General features: G+C 45.5%; 1 protein-coding gene across 1 annotated transcript in view; it reads left to right on the top strand.

Moving 5' to 3' along the window:
* Positions 1-24,988, top strand: part of MYO5C (myosin VC) — a 90,392-nt gene that overhangs the window by 51,151 nt on the left and 14,253 nt on the right. Inside the window, exons 20-34 of the mRNA XM_021693732.1 lie at positions 626-791; positions 1,124-1,270; positions 2,724-2,888; positions 4,127-4,220; positions 6,874-6,937; positions 9,438-9,618; positions 11,528-11,621; positions 11,936-11,999; positions 12,085-12,165; positions 13,029-13,209; positions 15,350-15,443; positions 15,890-15,953; positions 16,975-17,143; positions 20,798-20,885; positions 23,951-24,049. Coding sequence (XP_021549407.1) covers positions 626-791; positions 1,124-1,270; positions 2,724-2,888; positions 4,127-4,220; positions 6,874-6,937; positions 9,438-9,618; positions 11,528-11,621; positions 11,936-11,999; positions 12,085-12,165; positions 13,029-13,209; positions 15,350-15,443; positions 15,890-15,953; positions 16,975-17,143; positions 20,798-20,885; positions 23,951-24,049 — 1,751 coding nt within the window. The remainder of the gene's footprint in view (positions 1-625; positions 792-1,123; positions 1,271-2,723; positions 2,889-4,126; positions 4,221-6,873; positions 6,938-9,437; positions 9,619-11,527; positions 11,622-11,935; positions 12,000-12,084; positions 12,166-13,028; positions 13,210-15,349; positions 15,444-15,889; positions 15,954-16,974; positions 17,144-20,797; positions 20,886-23,950; positions 24,050-24,988) is intronic.

The following is a 24,988-nucleotide window of genomic DNA, read 5'->3' as shown; positions in this document are numbered from 1 at the left end:
AGGTTGTAAACTCTGAAGGTGAGAACCTTGTCTTTGCTTCCAGTCCTTTAGACAGGAATTGACAAGCTGTTTCTGTAAGAGCCAGTTATTTGGGCTTTGGGGGCCATGCAGATTCTCACAACTTTTCAACTTTGCTGTTATTAGCCACGGATAATACACAGATAATAGGTGTGGCCGCATTCTCATAACACTGGACAATAACAGGCAGAAGGCTGCAGAATTAGTCCCCAGGCTGTAGTTTGCCAATCCCTGATCTAGAGCTTCTAGCATGGTTTCCCACGAGGCTGAATGAGCAGGTGAAATGCCAAAGCCCAGTTGTTTTCACATATGTGAGTGACGGTGGACTGATCGACCTGAATATGAAGAGTGTGCAAGTTGCCATGTCATTCCCCTGGCCTGGAGCAGGTCCACATTCAGATCAGGGTGAAAGGAGAGGTGATGAGACTGACTTCCAGCGGGCGTTAGAGTCAATGAGTTCTAGAGTTTAATGGGTAGATTTGCAAAACATTTGACTATTCCTCGGTGGAAAAAAAAAACAAAAACAATGCTGCGCCATCTCGTCACTGTCCCATAGAAGTCCGTGCTCTGTGGATAACAGGTTCACTCTGCATTCTTTTTAACCAAGGAAAGCTGTTACGGCAACAGCCTTGAAAGAAGCATGGGCAGCCATCATCATTCAGAAGTACTGTCGTGGGTATCTCGTCCGCAATTTGTACCAGCTGATTCGCGTGGCCACCATCACCATCCAGGGCTACACCCGAGGGCTCCTGGCAAGGAGGAGGTATCGAAAGGTATGGCTGACCCCGTGCTTTTTTAGGACACGGGTTCCCCAGGGCTCAGGTTATTTTTCACCAGTCATAGTGAGATGGTTTTTTTTCTGCATGAAGACCTTCATAGAGAACAGGGAGTCCTGGTATCTGAGTGTCTGTTCATACATGTCCACTACAGGTCGGTTTCGTCATCGTTTCGAAGATCTAGGCGTAATAGGACTCTGGGTTGATTACAAGAAATTTGTATTTTACGCTCTGAGAATATTTTGATAGTTGCGTCTCTCAATGTTGGAGGAGTTGATGAGAGAAACAGTAGAGAGCCAACCTGCGTTTCATAAAATCTTGTTTTAAAGATGCTGGAGGAACACAAGGCTGTGATCCTTCAGAAATATGCACGGGCATGGCTGGCCAGACGTAGATTCCAGAGTATCCGGCGATTCGTGCTCAACATTCAGCTTACTTACAGGGTCCAGCGTTTGCAGAAAAAGCTAGAAGATCAGGTAGGTGTGCATAATGTATCTTTCATATGTACTTTTCCTAACCGATTTATTTTGTCCTGGGCCAGTTCCTTAGCTAACGCTGTTAAGATTTATGCCCATGTGTTAGGAGGTTCAAATAGTTTATGTGGACCACCCGATCTGGAAAACAGAAGTACACTGTAAAAGGCTGCTCCGTGCAGTTGTGTAGGTTGTACACTGCACAAGGACAGCTGCCCAAGAGTGCAAGTGGGGCTGAAATCCAGATTGGCTTTGCTTTAGCCAACCCATGTGTCCTGGTACAAAGCTGGGTGGCCTTGAGGCAGGGGTGCCTTTTTCTCACCTGCACAAAGATGTCGGCATGCCAAGCCGTGCTCCCTCAGGACTGTGTTGGCTCAGAGGAGTTACTCCTTTCTAATTTGCCCAGAGGTCTATATGGTCTAACTGCAGCCCTGCCTATTTTGGGGAGACTCCTCATACCATTTCCACTGGTAGGAAACAAAATTCACATGCTCTTAGCCAGTGGGGAAGGGCTGTGGCATATGCAGTATCCAGATCTATAAAACTCACTCCTGGGCCTGTCCCAAATAACACCGAGCTTCTCCTAGGGTAAACTTGAAACTTAGCCATGAATGATGCCATAGGAGTCCTTAGTGAAAGGATGAATGTGCAAAAAAAACCCTTGAGGTTTTGATGCAGCTTCTCCTCTTTGTGCTCTTGTGCGGCAGGCCTCATGTTATGTGCCTTGTGCAGATCAGCACCAAAGAGCTGCCGTGACAGCTGGGAGCGGGGCCCCTGGGAGTCCCGACGCTGCCGGGGCTCCATGCGAGATATATTCCTTTGTTAGGGCTGCCGTAACAAACGGTCACAGTCTACGTGGCCTACACAACAGCCATTTCTTTTGTCGCACTTCTGGAGGCTAGAAGGCCAAGATCAGGGTGTTGGCAGAGCTGGTTTCTACTGAGTTGTCTCTTCTTGACTTGCAGATGGCAGTCTCCTCCCTGTTTCTTCACACCATCTTCCCTCAGTGTCTGTGTCCTAATCTCTTCTTATAAGGACACCAGTCATCCTGGATTAGGACCTGCCAATATCACCTCATTTTACCTTAATTTTGTCTTTAAAGACCCTATCTCTAAATATAGTCATTTTCTGAAGTGTTGAGCATTAGGACTGTAACATGTGAATTTGGGGGGCAGCAGGGGACACAGTGTATCCCATAGCACTAGGGTTGTCTTGGAGCTCCAAGATTGGGCTGGTCCCACACTAAAAGTGCCATCAGCTCAGGAAGTTTGACCAGATCTGCCTTGCTATTTGCACTGGGATGAAGATGCTCATACATGCCATCGTAATGATAAGTGGGATCATTGTAGATAAAGCTCTGATAGATTTAGATGCCATGTCAAAGGTTGTGAGAGGCAAATGGAACAGCTTCTTTATTTTGGATAAACCCCTAAACATCTGCTGTTTTTTCCTCTAGAACAAAGAGAACCATGGGCTGGTGGAGAAGCTGACCAGCCTGGCTGCTCTTCGGGCCAGTGACATGGAGAAGATTCAGAAACTGGAATCCGAGCTGGACAGAGCAGCTGCCCACAGGCAAAATTATGAGGAGAAGGGGAGGAAATACAAGGCTGCCATGGAAGAGGTCTGTGCTGGTTGTGATTACGGAAATGCATGCAAGAGGTCACGGCACAGCATTTTCCCACAAAGCAGATTTCTGCAGAACAGATCAATTTTTGCTGTTGGCTTCTATCAAAAAAGGAAGCCTACCTTTCAGGGGAGGGGAGGTCAGAGGCCTAGAATCTGGGGGAAGAAGAGGAGGCTCATGCTTCAAGACGTACAACATAAGGTTTCCTCTTTTTTCAACCATCATGAACTGATGAAAGCCCTTTTAAAGAGAAGGAGCCCTGGCTAGATGCTTTCCTCTCTTCCAGGATGATCTTGGTCCCCGGTCACTTGTCCTTCTGGTGTGTGCCCTGAAGCATCTTCCCCAGAACAGCAGTGCAAAGCTTGGGGCAGGTTTTCGTCTCCATGGTGTAGTAAAATGAGGAGTAGGCAGAGATCAGATGTCCCCAGCTCAAATCTCGTCTTTGCTGCCGTCCGGTTGGGCAACCTTGGCAAGTCCCTTACTTTCTCTGATGTAAGATAGGAATAACAAAAAGGGACTGACAGAGTCGTTGTGAGAATAAAATTGTCAGATGAAATCATTTAGCCAAGTGCCTACCACAGAGCCCTGCACAGGTGTGAGCTGCAGTGTTCTGAAGAGGTAGTATTTATTACCCTCTATTCTCCTGTACTTTCCAAAGTCCTAGAGCGCCCAGGTTTGTGGCAGCCTGGAGCCCCAGGGCACCCTCCGCGTTGCAGGCACTGCTGGTGACCAACCGTCAGCACCAAGTGGCCCCAGCTGCCAGCTCAGCAGATACTTTACTAGGACAAGCTAAAATAATAGAGCTTCTGTCCTGATCACATCCGTCCTGATGGATCCACTTTATATCATAAATTATTTATATCATATAAATATATAAATACCTTGGCTATTGAGAAGCTTCCAGAAAAGGACAGAGGCATTTCCTTGGCTACGAGGAGACCTTGGATTTAGTTGTTTCTCCTTGACTTCGGCCATTGCCGGGCCAGGTTGAGAACCAGTGTCTGCCTGAAGTCACATGGAGCCCTTGTGCATGAGATGGAATGCAGCATCTTGCAGTGGGCCGGCGCTGGCTGTTAGCCATGGAAAGGAGCTGAGACAGATAGATGAATGGATGCATAGATGCAAGGATGGATGGATGGATGGATGGATAAAAATGCAGCCTTTCACCAAGAAAGGCTGTATTGACAAAACTTCAAGTGAGGTTTTTAAAAAGCTTTTTTTCTTCCTTTCATTAGAAATTGGCAAAGCTTCAGAAGCATAATTCAGAACTGGAAATACAAAAAGAGCAAATAGAACTACAGCTCCAAGAGAAGACTGAAGAGCTGAAAGGTAGAGCCCAAGGCGGCCCGATGCGTGCTTTCATGTGCTCACCTGTGCAGGCATTCGAGAAATAACTACTGGGTGTGAACTGAATTTCAGGCAGAATCAGGAATCTTCGATGTATTCCCAGTGAGATGAGAACGTTTCTTGCCTCGCAGGGAACAACTGTATTTAACTTGTGGTAACGTTACCCTGCAGACTCTTCCGTTTTATTGCCATCTTTTGTTAGGCGGCACAGCAATCCCTGTCTCAGAACTGCCTGGGCCGTTGGCTAAATACAGATGGTTGGGCCATCAGCCTGGAGCTCTTGCATCAGGAGATGGTGTCTGTGTATGGTACAGCCAGGGTGGTTCAGACATCTATATTTTTAAAAAACTTTGTGGTGATCCTGATGCACAGGCAGGGTAAGGCTGGAGTAATGTTGCTGCTGGCCAAGGATCTGTAGTCAAATTTCAGATCTGTCCATGACTTGGTGTAAGTGGTACCCCCTCCTCTGCTCCTGCCCTGGCTCTGAGTGCAGTCCCTGCTGAGCCCTTGAGCCATAGCTCCCCGGGCTGCCGGATGCAGACCCTTGGATCCAGTGGTACCACTTTCATTCCGGCGTGTGAGCAGCCACCCTTAGCCTAGCTCTGTCCGACTCAGGTGCTAATTGCAAGCACTTGCTCAGTCCCAATAGGAACGGGAACCTGACGGTTCCTGACCAGATGGTTTAAATGTCCACACCTGATCATCTGTCCTGTCCAGGGCTCTTTCCTACAAGCTCTGACGGGGCAGCAAGGGCATGGGAGTTCAGGCCTGGGGATCTAGCACACACCGGAGGCCCAGCAGGGAGTGGATACCCTGGGATCCAGAGGAGCACAGGGGCCCTGGGGGTTTGGGTCAGAGCATGGGAGAAAGACATGTCAGTAGGAAGAAATAAACATCCCGAGTCCCGGCCGGCAGAGCAGAAAAGGCCGTTCGTTCAGAGGACGGCAAGCATGGGAGTGACCTCCTGCTACAGATAACGCGCATCCTCCACCCAGTCTCTGAGGACCGATGGTGTGGGCGCCGATGAGCTCACGAGGTCAGAGTAAACCTGAGTAAATGTCAGACCTGAATTAAGGCAGGGCTTGCCCACCTCTACCTTTTTTATTACAATATACTGCTCCTGGGTGTACTTGTTCTTTCTTCTAATTTTAAGTGGGTTTTTTCCCACAAGAACATTTAAATTCCTGTAAGTGTGTCCTTATAATTACATATTTGACAGCACTGACATATTTGGGTCCATAATTTTGTATTTCCTCCTAAAAAGTGCCTGAAAACTTTCAAACCCAGTGTTCATGAACTGCTTCTCCTATGGGTCTCTCTACACATGGCAAACAATGTTTGGTGAAAAGCACCAGCCTTCGCTTACCCTGGGGCCTGTGACTAGGGGATGTTATCACACATTTCCCCTTTTTGAGATTCCAACATGGACGCCATCCCATTGCTCCCAGGACGGGAAAGTCACATTTGGGCACGTCTTTCGCCCTTTGGCAAATGGCCTAGGATTTAGTAAGCACCAGAACTGAAGCCAATTCTGTGAGTGAATTGAAAATTGAAATTATATCAAATACACTGACTTCTAAATTAAAGCTTAAACATTTTTCTAGTATTTTCTGACTGACTCATGACATTCTGAGGCAGTCATTTTGATTCAGGGACATTTGATACCTCATTTGAATATTGTTGGCTTTTTTTTTTTTTAATCAAGTAATTTAGGGTAGCTTTCATCACCTTCTCCCTGGGCTCCCCTCTGGGGCAGGATTCACAAATGAGGTAGAAGTCAAGGATGGGGTGTCAATGAAGTACAGATAGAGATGTCAGACTTTGATGGGTTACCCCCACTTTCAAGGGCACCTGTTGTGTGTGGACATGTTGGGAACCTGGGGCTGTCACAGCTTCAGAATGACCAGAACCGCAGGGATCATTGCCCGGCTGTCCAATGTCGCCTCAACCTACGCTTTATTGTTAGAGACTCTCGTACTGAGATGCCAACAGCAGCTTTGTCAGACTTCCTCTTCCCCAGATGAAGACAGACACTCTATTATTTCCTTGGTTATCATGAATGAGTGGTTCTCAGACGAGAGAACCACTTTGGTTCCCCTCTCCCCGTCAGGGGATGTGTGGGCTTGTCAGAGAGAGTCTGGGTGGTCGCAGCTGGAGCAGAGGAGCTCCTGGCTTCCAGTGGCTAGAGGCCAGAGCTGCCGCTTGGCATCCTGCGCCGCACGGGATGGGCCCCTCTCCACAAATAAGGATTTTCCAGTCTGAAGCATCGACAGTACCAAGACTGAAACTCCATCATGAACTGACGGTTTTTCTTCCCAAAGGGTTTCTGTGTACTTTTAATAGTAATATATACTATCTCAAAGCCAATATGCCTTTTTAAACAAATAATACTCAGACCAAAAAAAAGTACTATAAATGAAACTATTCACACATTTCCAGCATGACCAATTTGTGAGAATTATTATTTCCCCTTCTTGTCTGTATTTCTAATTTCTAAATTATAAAAGTGACAGTTACCCTCCCATCTTAAGTCCTACTCATGATTGTTCTCACAGCCGCGCTTTCTTACACATGACATGAAACCATCAAGGCGTTGGTTTGCAGACATATTTCAAAGAGCATTCTCTCTTCACAGAAAAAATGGACGACCTCACCAAGCAGCTCTTTGATGATGTGCAAAAAGAACAACAACAGAGAATGTACGAAATCTAGTTTGCCTTAAAGCTATGGCTTCCTTCTCTCTCTCCTGTTTTATATTTTGCTTCTCAGCTTGCAGATAGCAGGCCACAGATACAGGAAAGCGGGGGGGGGGGGGGGAGGAATGAATATTTGTAGGAAGCAAGAGATTCAGATGTGTGAGAGCCGAGTCCCCCAGGGTGCACCTTTCAGGCCCAGCACAGGTCCTGCAGCTCTGGGCAGTGGGCCCCCAGGAATTTCTCGCTTTCCCTTCATTGCTAAGACAGAAGTTCAGACACTGCCATCCCTTTCAGCTTCCATCAGGTCCAAGAAGTAAAACTATTGCCTAGGAAATAAGCCTGCCTCCCTCCCATGTCTGTTGTGTCTGTTACCTTGACTCTAGGGGGCAATAAGGGATGGAACCCACCTCACAATAGTTAAGGCAGGTCCCCATGATCTTGTACTCTACCAGCCCCACCTTTCCTGTCTCAGTGCCAAACGCTTTGCTAATCTGTAAAGACTGCAGTCTACACTCCCTTCTCTTATAGAGTCAACTCAAAGGTTTTAGATCTCAAAGGACGGATGCATGGCAGGGTGTTGGGGAGAGACAAAATATTCTTGGCATGTTTCTGCTGGGGGCTGGAAGGCTCAGAGCTGGGGTGGTAGGATATACAACTTCCCCAGCTCATTGGCAGAAGAGCCTGAGTCTTAGTAAGGACCAGGAAACCAAACCGTTAGTGGCGGGCATGTCACCGAAGAGCTCCAAGAGTTACAGATATGTGTTTCACGATCCTATGTGAGTTTTATTTTTATTATTATTATTTTTTTAAACCATTTTATTTATTTGAGAGCAAGAGTGAGTTAGAGAACATAAGCAGGGGGAGCAGCAGAGGGAGAGGGAGAAGGCTCCCTGCTGAGCAGGGAGCCAGATGTGGGACTCGATCCCAGGACCCTGAGATCATGACCTGAGTCAAAGGCCGACGCTTAACGACTGAGCCACCCAGGCGCCCCATGTGAGTTTTAAAATAGGGAGATTGGGTTCTTCACCTTGAAAATTTTATTTTTCAGGGCACCTGGGTGGCTCAGTCGTTCAGCGTCTGCCTTCAGCTCAGGTCATGATCCCAGGGTCCTGGGATCGAGCCCCGCGTTGGGCTCCCTGCTCGGCAGGAAGCCTACTTCTCCCTCCTCCTCTCCCCTTGCTTGTGTTCCCTCTCTCGCTGTCTCTCTCTCTGTCAGAAAATAAATAAAATCTTTTTAAATTTTTTTTTAAAAGAAAAAGAAAATTTTATTTTTCAATGAACTCTCAACTCTAGGAGAGGGGATCAGTTCTTGGCCTCTCACTGTGTACTAGGGCCACTTGGGAGCAATCACTTCAAGAAGGGGTTTGGAGAGGCAGGCTGAGGCCAGGGCCCTTTAAGTTCTTTGCAGTCCTCATCAGCACTCACCTGTAGCTTGGTCTGGTCCCTGGTCAGCTGACCGGGGACGTTTTAGCCCCTGTCACAACCCTTGAGGAGTGTCCAGATGCCCACAGCCTGTGGGTGACTCCCGACCAGCGTAGGTACAAGTCTGCGATTCTTTCAGCATAGACTGCTGGCTGCAGTTTGCTTCTTTGAAGGTGTTTTACTGCCCTCTTAGGAGCACTGTGGTTTTTTGAAACACCTGAAAACAAAGTTAAGAAGTTTGTTAATATCTATAAAAGGAAATGAAACACAAACCTACTGGGAATGTGACTCTCTTCCTGGGCATTCTCCCTTTGTGCTACGAAGCCAGTCATAAAATGAATGGAGATGAGAGCCTAGCAAGTAGAGCGATGATTTAATAAACTCCTGGAGCCCCTGGGACGGCTGCTGTTCTGGCTGGCCCCTCCGGGGTGGGCTGGTCTGGGTCGTGTCTCTCTCTGGTTATTTTCTTGGTCAGTCATCCCATATTTAATTGAGCAACTGTCTCACAAGGAATTGGGTTTCCATGGACTTTGGGGCATCTGGATTCGCTGCAGTTTATTGTAGAATATTTGAAGGGCTGGCCCCTCTGTCATGTTAAATGGCTATATTAACTTATTTAGGACCTAGCCAAACCCTTCTAGGATCCGTGGAATTTGGCAGGGGCCAAGACTTGGCAGAATGGGCCAAGACTTGGCAGAATGTGCCAAGGTCTTTTCGGAGGGAAGGGGCCCCTCTAAGAGACCCCAGGGAAGCCCACAGAACTAGGGTGGCTTCAGGAATGGAGTATCGCAACCACCGCTGAGTCTTTGAGTTCAGCCTCCCTATCCTGTGTTTCCTCTGTGTGGCCATAGCAGAGCCGCATTTCTCAGATCAGAAGGTATAAGAAGTTTCCCTAACCTAAGGGGACAGGAAACTGGCAGCTACAAATAAGGCCATTGTCTATTGGAACTGTCACAGTGGATCCTAATTAACTTGTCTCCTTTCCGAGTCTCTTCTTATTATTTTCAAAATGATGTATTGTTCTAATTCATGGTAAGGACTTTAGAGAAATCCTGAATTATTTCTTTTCTTTTGCGTCTAGACTTCTTGAAAAAAGTTTTGAACTGAAAACACAAGACTATGAGAAGCAGATCTGGTCTTTGAAAGAAGACCTTCAAGCTCTCAGGGATGAGAAAATGCACCTGCAGCACCAACTAGAGGAAGAACGCGTCATCTCTGATGGCTTAAAGGGGGAGGTGGCCCAACTGAGAAAACAGGTGAAGGTAGAAGGTGTTTCTCACTTGCAGATGAGCTCTTGGGCTACGTTATTTGAGCTGCATGGAGGGGGCAGTTTCACACTCCCATGGGATCAGATAGCTAAGAGCATCTGTATAAAGGCTAAAGTCAAAACAACCCTGATTTCTCCAGTTTTTCTAAGGATGAACCCCCAAGTTGCCTTTGACTCACCAATAGTTGGTTTTCATTTTTTAAAAGTCAGCTTTCCAACTCTTTCAAAATTATATATTATTCAAATATGCTGACCTAGAGAATATTTTCAAATTAAATGATAAATTTATCTAAACCCTTCTTATACATTCCATCATGTTGTTATATTTCTATAAATATCTGTGTTAAAATTAAATTACCTTATTATCAGAATCTTTTATTTTAAATAGTTATCAGAAAATTCACAAAAGCAATGATCCATGCTTGGACAACCGAGGCTTAGCTCAATTCCTTCCCTATCAGAAAACACAAACCTGAGTGTCCCTATGTTCTTCAATGCAAAACATTTCGGTGTACGTTTGGAAAGCTTTTAAGCTTCCACTAAGAAATGAAATGCATGTTAGTAGAATATTGTTAAGATTATGCAAATGTTCTCTGTAATGGTCGTGGAATAGCCACGCATGGCTTAGAAGAACTTTAGGAATCCCATCTGGGTCACCTCTTGACTTCACAGGAGAGCTGCCCACATTCTCTGGGCCCCAGTTTCCTATTGTTGAAAAGGAGGAGTTTGGACTGTGGGATCAGGGAGGACCACGTATTGCTCTGACTGCTTCACTCTTCAGAGTCACACGAGGCTCACATCAATCCATGGACGTTGTATCCTCTGACTAGTCTGCATCTTGGGACATCATATGGCTGCTCTTGGAGTGAGGTCCCACTATTTGTCACTCGCTTCCTCTTTGGTAGCTAAAGCTTGGTCCAAACCCTCTGATGTGGTATATTAAGATTCATCTGATTTTCACAGAAAATAAACAATCAGTCTGTAAGTAAATACATCTGTGACTTGGAACATTTGCTGAAACGTTACCAAGAGCAGGGCTTTTGGATTGGATAGTCCTGGGGCCCCATCAGCCCTCCTGTGTGGCCCTGAGCATGCCATTTCACCTCCTGTAGCCCCCATTTTCTCATCTATAAATTATTACTCCATCACCGTGTGGCCTATTATAAGGATGAGGTCGTGTATGTAAAGTGATCGGTAAATGTCAGTTGGATCTCCCTCTTCACCCTCTGAAGAAACTGGAGCTGTAGCCCTTAAACACTTAGACTAACTGATTAAAGATCACGGAGAGGTTATTTCCTGCTGCAGATCTCCCAGAGCTACAGAACCTCACACCTGTGAGCCTTATTCAGGCTGCCCTCTCGAGGTAATAAAGGCAGAATACCGCCTCTTCCCCACAACCTGTGCTCCCCCTCAGTGCACCCTGGTTGCACCCCCACTGCCAACTCCCAGCCTCCTGGGTACCCCTGGCTCAGCCGCTGTGGCACGTTTACACCTGCTGGGAGCCCAAACCCGCAATTATGATGGTGGTGGCTTGCCCACATCCCTGCATCCAAGAGTTCATCATACAGTGAAAGAGAATTCAGCCCCTTAGATTTTACTTCTTTTGAGCCCCCTTCCTCCCCAGGTCAGCTCAACCTTGTAGTAAGGAGCTATTTTCCCTTTATGTAGTAAGGAAACTAATTCTATTGTTATAAGCAACTATGTCTGAGAATAAGTTAACAATATTTTGAGCAGTTAAACATGCTTCAGGGCCACACTGTGTGGGCAGTGATGATTTAACAAGATCCTAACTGGGTGAGGAAGTCTTGGGTAGATACACAATACTGTAATAGTATTCTCTTTGTCTGGCATAAGCTGTAACAGCTACTTTTTCTTCACCCGGTACGGTCATTGCTGTGATACAGACAATCTCTGAGTTTGAAAAGGAGATAGAGCTTCTTCAGACACAGAAGATAGACATGGAGAAACACGTGCAGTCACAGAAACGGGAAATGAGAGGTAAGAAAAATACCAGTCACTGAGCCCATGGGTGCAGACTGAGTTTATCACGGGCGTCACTGCTAAGGAAATGTATCCTTTGGTATGAGCCTGGTTAGTTTGCTGGTTGGTTGGACATGTGGCAGGTTGAATAGCTGGTTGACTTCATAGCTGGTAGGTTGGTTAGCTGATTGGTTGAATAGCTGGTAGGTTAGCTGATGGTATGGTTAGCTGGACGCTCTGTGAAATCTAGAAAAGTGGGACCAAAAAAAGGAATGCGAGAAGAGAAATCATGCAGAAATGTCATTTATACCAGCTCTGCATTTTCCCCTCAGAAAAGATGTCCGAGATCACCAAACAACTTCTTGAAAGCTATGACATTGAAGATGTTAGAAGCAGGTAATCATTTTCGCATTACCAAACCTTTAGAAACATGTAACACGTGAGTGAGATGATGGATTTTCTTACTCCCCTTATTTTCCAGGCTCTCGTTGGAAGATTTGGAACATTTAAATGAGGATGGAGAACTTTGGTTTGCTTACGAAGGACTAAAGAAAGCAACACAGTGAGAAATTCCCCCAGAGTTCTTTTTGATTTTCAGAGATAATAAATATTGGAAAGTCAGAAGTTTATCTTCCATAGATTTGACACAAAGGAAATTCCTTATAGTGGGATGATCTAATAATTGCTGGAAATATTTCAAGAATTAAGTAATGAGCTTGATAATGAAAAACAATCTTTTTATAGGATAAACTTCTGAGTCATAAGACCTGTAATCTGTACAGGGAAAACTGATTATGTGAAATAAGTAGCCAGTGTTACTATAGAGATATAACTATGTTTAGATTTAAGGAGTTTGCTGTAATCTTTTACTTACAAACTTTATCTTTTAGAACAATTTCAGGTCCACGGCAAAATTTAGCGTAAAGCACAAAGATTTCTAAGAGATTTCGCTGCCCTCACCCCACACAACCAGTATTGCTATCCCCATCGAGTAGTACATTTGTTAAAATTGATGAACCTACGTTTATCTGTCATTATCATCCAGAATCAATAGTTGACTTCAGGGTTCACTATTGGTGTTGTACATTCTCTGAGTTTAACAGATGCATAATGAATGTATATTTACTACTGTTGCATACAGAACATATTCTTAAACTATTAATGTGTAATTTTAATAATGTCTAAAATTTTTTACCGTTAACTGCATATTAATGCCATGTAATGCTCCCTAACTGGCCAGAAGGATTTTATAATTCTATGTACCAAATTCCGTAGCCTGTCGCTATGTGTATCTATGTAAACTTTGTGTCCTTAGCATGGTTCTCATTGTGAATTTTCGTAACTGCTGGGCATGTGCACGCTCACGGTCAGCAGCACAGCAGAACAAAGACCATGTGGTTCATTTCTTGGCCTCTCCTCTGACAGCATTTTGGAGAGCCATTTCCAGTCCCAGAAGGACTGCTATGAAAAGGAGATCGAAGCTTTGAACTTCAAAGTGGTGCATCTAAGTCAAGAAATCAACCACCTACAGAAATTATTTAGAGAGGAGACTGACATCAATGAAAGTATCCGTCATGAAGTTACCAGGCTAACATCAGAAAACATGGTATGATCTTAGCCGTGGGGCCCTGGGGTGGCCATTATTCTAGAGATGTCATTTGTTAGTGGAATAAAATTCAGTTTCTTGGCAGTAAACGATGGATCAGAATTATATTTTCTGGAGTGAAATAACTGGGTCAGAAGATAAACTATAAAATTACCCTAGGCTGGAGAGCACTTTGATTTGAAAGTGGGTTTATTTACCATAAGATGGGTCCAAATTCTGTGATGTGCACATGTATTTTTGAATCTGTGTATTTTAAGTCTAGCTCTAACCCCTTGGAAAGTGACCAAAAACGCTAAGGTAGAAGGATGACTCTCGAGTGGGGTATGTGTTCAGGTCTGTCCCTCTGTGCTTCTCATCTCATTTTCTCAAAGACTTCTCTCTTCCGTGATGCTGCTTCTCCCCACCCCCGGAGTTTGTCTCATCCTTTCTTCTAACTCAAACCTCAGCCCTGGAGAAATGCTGGAGGAATCTCCTGACTGAAAGAACATCCCTTTCTGGGGTGCCTGGGTGGCTCGGTCGTTAAGCATCTGCCTTCAGCTCAGGTCATGATCCTGGGGTCCTGGGATCAAGCCCTGCATCGGGCTCCCTGCTCGGCGGGAAGCCTGCTTCTCCCTCTCCTCCCTGCTTGTGCTCTCTCTGCCACTATCTGTCTCTCTATCAAATAAATAAATTTTTTTTTTAAAAAAAGAACATTCCTTTCTTAACCCCAAATCACCTGTAGCCACCACCCCATTTCTCTGGGGGTGCTGGCCAGGCTTCTCAGTGGCTACCTAACAGATTTCTGCACTCACCTCCCAATTCCCCCACAGCCACGCCATTCTTTCATAGGCCCCAACCACTGACCAGCGCTGTCTACACATGGCTGAGCCCAAAGTGCTCCTTTTCACCCCCATCTTATCTCTCAGCCACATTTGGTGATGTTAATCACTCCCTCTTCCTCCCTGCTATTTGTTCTGCCACCTTCCAGGACACCATGCTTTCCTAAGAACCCATCTCACTGGCTACCCCTTCTCAGCTTTCTTACCATTTCCTTCTCCTCTGCCTAACCTGAGAGTATTAGGAAATCTCCGGGCTGTGTCACAGGTGAGGAGATGTGACCCTGGGCACAGCAAACGTGTGGAGCAGTGGTTAAGGACCTTCATGTCTTTGTTTATTCTTTGGATGAAACTTTACTGAGGAACAATGCAGAACATGCATCCAAATGCACAAACACATATTCTTCATGTGCACTTCAGAGGCACAGCTGTTTTTATACACTTGGATGAGAGAAAACCTATTTATCTGACTGAGGGTGGAGGTGAGTGACATTTAAAGAAATACGCAGACAGGGATGCCTGAGTGGCTCAGTTGGTTATGCATCTGCCTTCGGCTCAGGTCATGATCCTGGGGTCCGGGGATCGAGTCCTGCATCGGGCTCCTTGCTCAGTGGGGAGCCTGCTTCTCCCTCTGCCTGCCACTCCTTCTGCTTGTGCTCTCTCTCTGACAAAGAAAGAAAGAAAGAAAAAGAAAGGAAGGAAGAAAGGAAGGAAGGAAGAAAGAAAGAAAAAGAAAGAGAAAGAAAGGAAAGAAAGAAAGAAAAAAAGAAAAGAAGGAAAGAAGGAAGGAAGGGAGGAAGGGGAAGGGGAAAAGGAAAGAAAGATGCAGACAGATAAGGACAGAGGACTGTGAAACATACTAGATCATTCCAGACCTCCACTTACAGAGCCGTGCACCGCCTAGAATTCACAGGGCACGGGGGCACCTCTTTGAGATGATTTTCGTGTACCTAGATGAGGAGATGGCGTCTCTGGGCCTGGGCTGAAGAGGCTGGCTAACCTCAGCAGAGCTCCCACATGGCCTCCCAGACAGTGACTTCCTTCTCCCCCAGGAGACCCTGGTGATATCATGGTTGTAGCTGTGTGAGAGCCACTCCCTCCAAATGTGCTAGTATTGCTTGTGACTCCGTAGATCTTGAGGTAAAAAACCATAATGCCAAACCAGCCTAATGCCTTGACTGGCTCTCCTACACAGCAATACCAGACGTACGCTCCCTGGGGCTAAACACCCAGACGGTCTAGTTTGCTTCTGAGTAGCTCTGAGATTTTGAAGTTCACAGACAAAAGTATTTTTGTATTCAAATATTTCTAATTCTTCTCTAAAGATGATCCCAGACTTTAAACAGCAGATTTCAGAACTGGAGAAGCAGAAGCAAGATCTGGAAATCCGCCTGAATGAACAAACGGAAAGCATGAAAGGTAACTGAAACTGTCATGAAACTGCTTCTAGAAAATGGATTCCCGTGTCCAGGAAATAACAGAGAAGTCATTGTACCCAGGGATCTCAAACTCTGGTTCTCCAGGGGCCCAGCCAGGTGACATAAGTGGGCTGAGTGGAGGGGACAGTAAGGTGCATGGCATTTAGAGGTGCAGTGGCCTCCAAGCTCCGTTGGTTGTTGCCAAGTGGGAATATTGACCCCAGTGTTGCTTGATATTCCTATCTTTCAAGAAAAGCCAGAAATCCAGATTTTTATGTGAAATATCACAATTTTGGAATAATGGCTTTGAAAATTTTTAAACATTGTTCAGACCAAACAAAACCTAATCTCAAGCAGGAAACAGTTTAGGACTGTTTCAAAGCATGACCAAATGCAAATCAAAATGCGATATGGACCCCAAAGTAAAGACAGTTCTTCTCACTACAGGAAAACTGGAAGAATTATCTAATCAGTTGAACCGCAATCGAGAAGAGGAAGGAACACAAAGAAAGTAAGTATTAATGTGTATGTTCTTCAAGTTCATGCTCATGTAATGCTTTTCCTTTCTGAAATTGTGGGAGATACCAAGATATGTTAAGCCAAAAAAGCAAGGTGCTAATTAAGGTATATGATATATTACCATTCAAATGTGAAGGAAAGAAACATGTATGTACACACCTCCTCCCCCCCCCCCCCCCACACCCCTGGGAGAACATACAAGAATCAAAACATTGCTTGTTCCAGGGAGCGGACATATTTTTCACCTTTTATACCCTTAGAACATGGATTCAAAAAACTGCTGAAATAAGATTGTGTGTGAGAGAACAGATTTTCTCAGAGCAGACCATTTAGGGTAAGGCTTGAAATCCATGTGACAGAGAATCTTCGCTGATAATCCCTCCAGATTTGCATCTTGACCAGCAGAGGGCCTGGTGCTGTGGCAGAGCCTTGCAAGGAAAATGTTTTGCCACCAGCTCATTGACATACTTAATTTTCAGAGCCATACGTGGACACCCTATGTCCTAGAGAGCATTTTTAGTCATGTGACTTTATTGGTAGGATGGGGATGAAATGAGGGCCCCAAATAGTAGGAAAGTGGTAAGACATAGTCTTGGATCTCTTTCGATGGGCTACTACTTCTCTTCTCTCTGATCCCTGGCTTTTTGAGAGTCTGGTCCCCAGGCCGTTCACAAAGGAGATAATCACTGGGCTTTTGGTCATAAGGGTGTGAGTGGGTGTGAATGTCCCGGAGGAGCGGTCAACATCCTTTGGCAGAGTGGAAGCAAGAATCTCTTATCAGGCTAAGGAGACTGGGGCAGTCGTGGGCAATTTTATACCCAGCCAGCCCTGATCTTCACCCCCACCCTCCACCCCCACTTCAAGGACATTTCTTTTGAGGTACTATTCACTTTACACATAAATTGGTCAAAGTATTTTTCTGTCTTTGGAAATAATCATTGTTTGCTATGACAATGAGTGACTTCTCCAAGATGGTCAAACTGATGCCAAAATTTCCTTTATTTTTTTCTCAGGACCATAGAGGCCCATAATGAAATATACACCAAAGAGAAAGAGAAGCTGATCAGTAAGATTCAAGAAATGCAGGAGGCCAGTGAGCACTTGAAGAAACAATTTGAAACTGAAAGTGAAGTCAAGAGTACCTTCCGGCAGGAAGCATCTCGTCTAACTATGGAAAACAGGGTGAGAAGTTTTCCAACTTGTTGATAAATGACTATGTGCAGATGTCACTGAAAGGGGGGACATGCCACCTAAAGCATATGATGAATGACTCCAGACCAAAAGGTGCTTCCGTCAGAGCAATCTGTGTCCTTATCTCAGCAGACAGGTGGTCTCTGAGGTTGCAGCCTTCTGCCGGGGAGCCTTGGGGACTTTCATGGGCCACACCAGGGAAGTGTCCCATAAAGTAAAGGGATGACAAGAGGAGAGATGAGCGCTGTCCCATGGATAGCAGCCATCTGAGATGACGATGTTCTGGTCTACAGCAAGCCTTTTCCCATTAAAGGCCCATGGTTGCTTTGGGGGTATGCCCTTCCTACAATTTTTCAGGTCAAAATGTTCCTCTATGAAATGATCACGATGGTAGATGGCAAATGTTTTAAATTGTTAAATCTTCATCAAATTGTAAGTGCTGTGGCCAAAATGAATTTAGGCAACTCTAAGTCAGTTCCCAGCAGTTCTTTGGAAATTTGACTAATGTGTGAAACCCACAGGACTGGGAAGCACCGTAGTGGCAGATGGGGCACTTTCTTGGAGTCAGACATGCTCAGGCCCCTTCCTGGGCTGGCAGCCTCCAAGACTATGACCAGGGAAGGGCTCACCAGGGCAGGAGTCGGCAGCCTGGACAGGCCCACAGGCCCTGCACCCTGTTGTCAGGGCCCCCCATTTCTTATCTCACAGGAAAACCACGATAGGATAAAATCATATTTTGCAGGATCAGCATTTAACTTTGACAAGTAATTATATCCAAAGGAATCCAAAGAGCTTACCATTTGATAGCAAGTAACAAATTCCAGTCAGGGGCACCTAGATGATGACCATCTTTTTCTGAGGGGGATACAACTTTCTCAGAGAATAGCCTCCTTAGGTCACACTAGATAAGCAACTGCTGAGCTTTTGTGAGCGGTGGTCCTGCCTTCCGCACGGATGCCTGTGTGTGCGTCCCCGGGGCCTCAGCCGGAGCCCGTGGTAAAGGAGAGGGCAGTGGGTGGGTCGTGCATGTTGCGCATCTTGCCCCACGTGAACGTTCACTCCCTCACCGTGACGCGCAGCTCTAGGTTTTGTCAGTCCCTGAGCTGTGTGGGATTTGTATGAGTTTGCTTCTGATGCTCCAGCACCAGAGGAGGGTGCGGTGAAGTCCCACTCAGTGCCCCTCCTCAGGAGCCCCTCTGTGTGTGTGTGGCTCTGTTCCCACGCAGGGCCAGGCCACGCTGCCCCTCCCACAGTGCACCGAGCCAGGCAACACTCATAGCTACCTGTTCACTCCAGCAGCGTATTCCCGAGCCAGTGAGTAACCGTGGTGTTTTAAATGAACGGAATAATAGGCAACAAAAGATTATAATTTCTATATTTTGGGGGGGGATTTTGCCCACAAATGAGACTTCACCGTATTAGTTTCCTAGAGCTACCATAATAGATTACCACAAATTGGGTGGCTTAAAACACCACAAATTTGTTCTCTCACAGTTGTGAAGGCCAGAAGTCCAAATTCAAGGTGACAGCAGGGCTACACTCCTCCAAAATCTCTAGGGGACAATCCTGCCTTGCTTCTTCCTGCTGCTGGTGGCTCCCAGCATTCCTTGGTTTGTGGCAGCGTAACTCCTACCTCTGCCTGTGTCTTCATATGGGCTGTATCTCTCTGTGTCCTTTTCTATTGGAAGGAGAATCTCACTGGATTTAGGACCCACCCTAATCCAGTATGATCTCATATTGATCCTTAGTTTAATGGCAACTGTAAAGACTGTTTCTAAATAAGGTCACATTCTGGGGTTCTAAGTAGACATGAATTTTTGAGGAGACACTATTTGACCCACTACATGATTTTTGAGTAAAAGAAAAATCCTTATTAAAAAAGGGGGGGGTGCCTGGGTGACTTAGTCTTTAAGCATCTGTCTTTGGCTCAGGTCATGATCCCGGGGTCCTGGGATCAAGCCCCACATCAGGCTCCCTGCTCGGCGGGGAGCCTGCTTCTCCCGCTCCCACTCCCCCTGCTGTGTTCCCTCTCTCTGTGTGTCTCTCTCTATCAAATAAATAAATAAAATCTTTAAAAAAAATAGGGGAGGGGGACTTTTAGTGATCATCTCACTATTTATCAAAGAAATTCAAAATTAAAACGGTGTTATTGTTGCCCCTCAAGTGATAGAGATCTTATGGTGCTGCTGAAAACACCTTACAGTGGGCACCATCACACATGGTTTCCAGGAACAGAAAGGTCAAATTGGCGTCAACTTTCTTGGGGGTGATTTGGAGGCAAATATCCTGAACCTTTGGAATCACCTTCTTTTTTATTCAGTCATGCAATTTTTAATATCTTACTATCCTGAGTAATTAGATATGTGAACAAAGATTTTTGTTCAGAGTGTCCATCATAGTGTCACTAATTGTAGCAAAAAAAATGCATGTCCAACAATAGTGGATAGAATAAATTGTTGTGTATCATGACTTAGGTATTAAAATGACAGTTTGCATATATTATCAATGACATAGGAAAGTGTCTTCAATATAATGAGAGAAAAATACAGAATTTAAAACTTTATCTGCAGTATGACCCCAATTCTATAAAATGGGTATGTGCCATATTAGGAAAAAAGAAAGGAATGAAATAAATCAAAATGTGAACAGTGGTTTCCTCCCGGTTCTCCTCGACTGGTGACTGTTATTATTAGACGTATCTTAAGATGGACTGAGACAGGAGGGAGGAAACTGTACCCACACTCCCACTTGTAAGGCCAGATAAAGTTCCTAACATGTTTAGCCAGAGACCCAGAACCATAGCAGGGGAGACCTAGGTGACCACAGCATAGAAACAGCACAGTTTCCCTTGGTGCTGAGAGTCCCCGGAGGGCCCAGGGCTAGAGTGACAGCATGGTGGGCACTGCTGGATCTGAGAAGCCTGAATCCTCTTTGAGTCAAAGCCCTCAGAATTCAGGAAGAACCTAAACACTCTGCCTTTTCTAAGAAATATTTATAGGCATCCAGGACTCTGCTGGTTCTTGAGCCAAATCCTGCATGGGCAAGGCCACCCCCTTATCAGGAAGGAAACACAAAGCCAGGACCCAAATCTCGGAAGTTTCTCTGCCTCCAGCTTCTGCTATCCAGAGAAACTGTTTTCACACATTTGTATTTTTCAGTTCTCTATAATGGGCGTTATTTCATTAAGGGAAAAATAGATCAAGATAAATACAGCATATCGATACAATAGGATATTATTCAGCCACAAAAAGGAATGAAGTGCTGATACATACTTGAAACTGATGAACCTTGAACACATTATGCTAAGTGAAAGAAGCCAGACACAAAAGGCCACATATTATATGGATTCTAATTATGTTTAGCATCCAGAAGAGGCAAATAATAAGGAATCAGAAAGTAGATTAGTGATTACCAAGGACTGGAAGGGACTAGGGGAACAAGTTACAGGTCTCTTTCTGGTGTGACAAAAATGTTCCAGAATTAGATGATGGTGATGATGGTTGTATAGCTGACTCTAGAAAACCACTGGATGTGTACTTCAAAGGGAATTGCATGGAATGTGAATTACAGCTTAATGAAGCTGTTACCAAAGCATAGATAAAGATGCCTCTAAGCTAATGTCTTTGTTTCTCTTGATTTCTGTAGGATCTTGAAGAAGAGTTAGACATGAAGGACAGAGTGATTAAAAAGCTACAAGATCAAGTCAAGACTCTAACCAAGACGATTGAAAAGGGTAGGAAAAATAACACTCCCTTTCCTACCTTTTGAACTGTCAGCTAAGGTCAACACGCATTGTTTGTTTCCTGATGTGATCCAGAGTCTTTGAAACTCAAAGGAATGATTCTCAACTGGGGCAGGGGGCGGGGGAGCAGGTTGGGGCTCAGTGATGGGCTAATGGAAAGATCCTTTGGACCAGATGATAGCTCATCAGCTCTCAGATAATTCCAGATGCACTCATGTAATTGTAAGGGACACCCCGTAATGAATACTTTTAACCTCTTCTGCTATTGACTCTCCCCTGTAAAAATGAAACTGTGAACAAGTTTCCAATGTAACTGCTTTGAAATTCTCTTCCTCTCCCAGTTACATAGGATCAGTATCTCCATTTCTGTTAGAAGAAAGAAGTAGAGAACAAAGAAGCTAGACAGGAGTCCTGAACATGGACTGAACTTCACACTTTGAATGCCCTTGTGAGCTCCTGTGAAAAGGACCCTGTGCTTTTCTTTCCCACGTCTGCTTCTGAGTTGCTGAACTTTTCTGACCTCTCTTCCTCGCTCTTGATTCTTGTTCTGTATTGCTTCCTCTCCCTCCCAACCTGGATCACTAAGGCTGTATCTCCAACTGTCTGTTCCTTTTTCTGTATTCGTTTCTTTGAAGAGCTCCTTTATTGTTCTTTTTTTTTTTTTTAAAGATTTTATTTATTTATTCATGAGAGACAGAGAGAGAGACAGAGGCAGAGGGGGAAGCAGGCTCCCCGCAGAGCAGGGAGCCCGATGCGGGACTCGATCCCAGGACCCTGGGATCATGACCCGAGCCGAAGGCAGACGCTTAACCGACTGAGCCACCCAGGCGTCCGCTCCTTTATTGTTCTTTATCCCACTCTCACCTCAGTCTCCAAATGCCTACCACCAACATGAGGATTTTTCTCCTTCAGTCATTAATGATAAATGTCAGTCTGTCCCATGAGGGCAGGGACCACGTCTGCCCTTTCCAAGCCCCCATTGTGTCCCCGTTGTTGGAAAGAATGAATGAACTACCGTCTCAACACAAGGATTTCCAAAATCCACCTCCTACTCCTCACTTCTGTTCCTGAGTCCCGACCAGTCCCTCTTCACCTCCAAGACTACCTCCTTTGCCTTTCTACCAACTCCTCCAACTCCATATGGCTAAAGTGGAGTACATCAGCTTCCCTTCCTATATTAATTATCTATTGTCATATAACAAACTATCCCCAAATTTAGCAACTTTAGACGACACACATGTAGCAACAGAGAGTTTCTGAGAGTCAAGAATGCAGGAGCAACTTAGCTATGGGGCTCTGGCTCTGAGTGCCTTCACGTCGTCAGCAGGGACTCAGTCACCTGAGAGCTTACTGGGCTGCAGCATCTGCTTCCAGGCTCAGCCACATGACTCTTGGCAGGAAGCCAACCTCTTCTGAACGCTCCTAGGTGCCATTTGCTTCCAGAGTCCCTGCAAGGAATATGCCCAGATACAAGTCACCACACTCAAGAACACCCAAAGTATAATGTCCTTATCAGATATTTCTGCTTCCTTTCTTGTTCTTCCAGGTCCAGATGCAGGGCACCAATCAGATGCCATTCTTACCATAAACAGTATTGCATAGTAAGAGAGTTGACATTCTACCTTTATTAGTCTCCAAGGGAACAGAGCTGGTATATTAGCAGGAGAACTTCTCATACAGTAATAAGAAAGTTCTGTTAACTTGTCACCTGCACCACCTTTTTCACCCACCAGGCCCTCCTCGCCCTTCTTGGCTCAACTGCTGTGCTGCCTCCTTCATTTGTTAAAGTTCCAGCCACTTCTGTGTGAATTCTTATGGCCCCTGTATTACTTTCCTATGGCTGCTATAACAAATCAGCATAAAATTAGTGGCTTAACACAACACAAATTTGTTATCTTAAGGTTTTGGAGACCAGAAGTCCAAAATGGTTTCCACAGAGTTAAAATCAATATGTCAGCAGGGCTATGTTCCTTCTTGAGGCTTTAGGGGAGAATCTTTTCCCCTGCCTTTCCAGCTTCTAGAGGCCACCCACATTTCTTGGCTTATGGGTCTCTTCCTCCATCTTCAAATTCAATAGCATAGCATCTTCAAAATCTTTCTGACTCTCTAACCTCTGTTTCTGTCATCATGTCTCCTCTCAGAATGGACATGAATCTTTGGCGACCAGAGGGCAGACTCTGGCCCACCCAAAGATGTCCACATCCCAATCCCCAGAACCCATGACTATGTTACTTACACGGCAAAGGGGATTTTGCCAGTGTGATTAAATTAAGGATCTTGTGATGGGTATATTACCCTGGGTTATCTAGGTGGACCCAATACAATCAGAAGAGACCTTATAAGAAGGCGGCAGAGGAATGCCAGAGTGAAAGAAGGTAATGTGGCAATGGAAGCAGAGAGAGAGAGAGAGAGGGAGGGACGTGGTGACGGATGCCAAGGTCAGGGTGATGTGGCCACAAGCCAGGGGGTGTGGGCAGCCTCCAGAAGCTGAAAAAGGCAAGAAACGGATTCTCCCCTAGAGCTTCCAGAACTCAGCTCTGCTGACACTTTGATTTCAGTCCTACATGTGAGGTCCATTTCAGTCTTCTGGGAAAACCTGTGGTGTTTTAAGCCACTAAATTTGTGGTAAGTTGTTACAGTACATAGGAAACTAATACAGCCCCCTTGGGATCATGCAGTTTGGTACTTTGCTCACCAACTGTTCCACAAATCTTGTTTTCTTGACTGTGGCATCAGCATCTTGAAGACAGAAGCAATATCTTGGTTTGCTTTCTTATCCGCAAGGTGCTGGATTCATGCTGGCTCTCACGAGGATCCCTTCAAGGATAACTCCACCTTTTCAGCAGTAGCGATACTCATTGATAGACTTGCACGTACGAATCACTACCAGAGAAGTTCTTCAGGATTAATCAAGTTTCCATTTATCTGAAAGCCACAAGCGTTCATGTGCCAGCCAGCCAGAATGGGGGGGGGGGGGGAGAGACAGAGCAGTCTTGTTATAAAGCCTGTGGAAGTTGCTTCTGTGAATTTAGCTGATTATTTGCCTCTGCCTACAGGCAATGATGCGCACTCATCCTCAGGACCCAAGGAGTACCTTGGAATGCTGGAATACAAGACAGAAGATGAGGATAAGCTCATCAAAAACCTCATTCTTGGTAGTGAGACCTGGAACTCTGAATGTTTGCTCTGTCACTCACTGCTGCTGTCCTGGGTGGGGGCCGTCGCTTCTCTTCCTCCACTGCTGCTTCTCCTAGCCCAGACTTTCTCAACCTCCCCACTGGAGACCAGATAATTGGTTGTTGTGGGGGGCTGTGCACTGTAGGATGTTAAGTGGCATCCTTGACTTCTACCCTCTAGAAACCAGTAACAGCCTCTAGTCATGACAATAAAAACATCTCCAGATGTTGTTGCCAAACATCCCCAGGGAGCCAGAATTGCCCTCAGTTAAGAAGCGCTGCCCTAACCCCTTGCAAAGTCTAATCATAGGATCCAGATAGAAGACACAGCCTCTCATTGTTGCGTCTTAGCACAGGAGCTATGGTGGAAGTGACTGTGGCTCCTTGTTCCATCTGACTTCTGCTGAGAATTCTCTTTGCAGGGAACGTGATGGGGGCTTCCCAGCCACACCTCAGTTACAGGAATGTTCCAGCATACACACTCAAGGGTTGGTGGTCTCAGAACTAATCTCACCAGACTGTCTTCACTATGAAAATCACATGGTTTTCCAGTGGGAGGGAGAAAAGCTGCTCTCAGGATCTTAAAGCAGAAAACTGATGTGCAGCCTAACTTCCTCTTCTTCTAAGTGACTCCCCAGCCCCACACGTGAGCACCTGTACCCTTTCCTTTCTACCCTCATGGGTGCACAGCTGTGGGGTCTCTTCATTCCCCTGTCTTTTTTTTTTTTAAAGATTTATTTATTTATTTGAGAGAGCGAGAATGAGAGAGAGCACATGAGAGGGGTTAGGGTCAGAGGGAGAAGCAGGCTCCTCGCTGAGCAGGGAGCCCGATGCGGGACTCGATCCCGGGACTCCAGGATCATGACCTGAGCCGAAGGCAGTTGCTTAACCAACTGAGCCACCCAGGCGCCCCATTCC

This window comes from Neomonachus schauinslandi, chromosome 9, assembly GCF_002201575.2.
Source record: "Neomonachus schauinslandi chromosome 9, ASM220157v2, whole genome shotgun sequence".
Taxonomy (NCBI): Eukaryota; Metazoa; Chordata; class Mammalia; order Carnivora; family Phocidae; genus Neomonachus; species Neomonachus schauinslandi.
The sequence above is the reverse complement of the archived record's forward strand: the minus strand, read 5'-3'. Positions and strand labels throughout refer to the sequence as shown.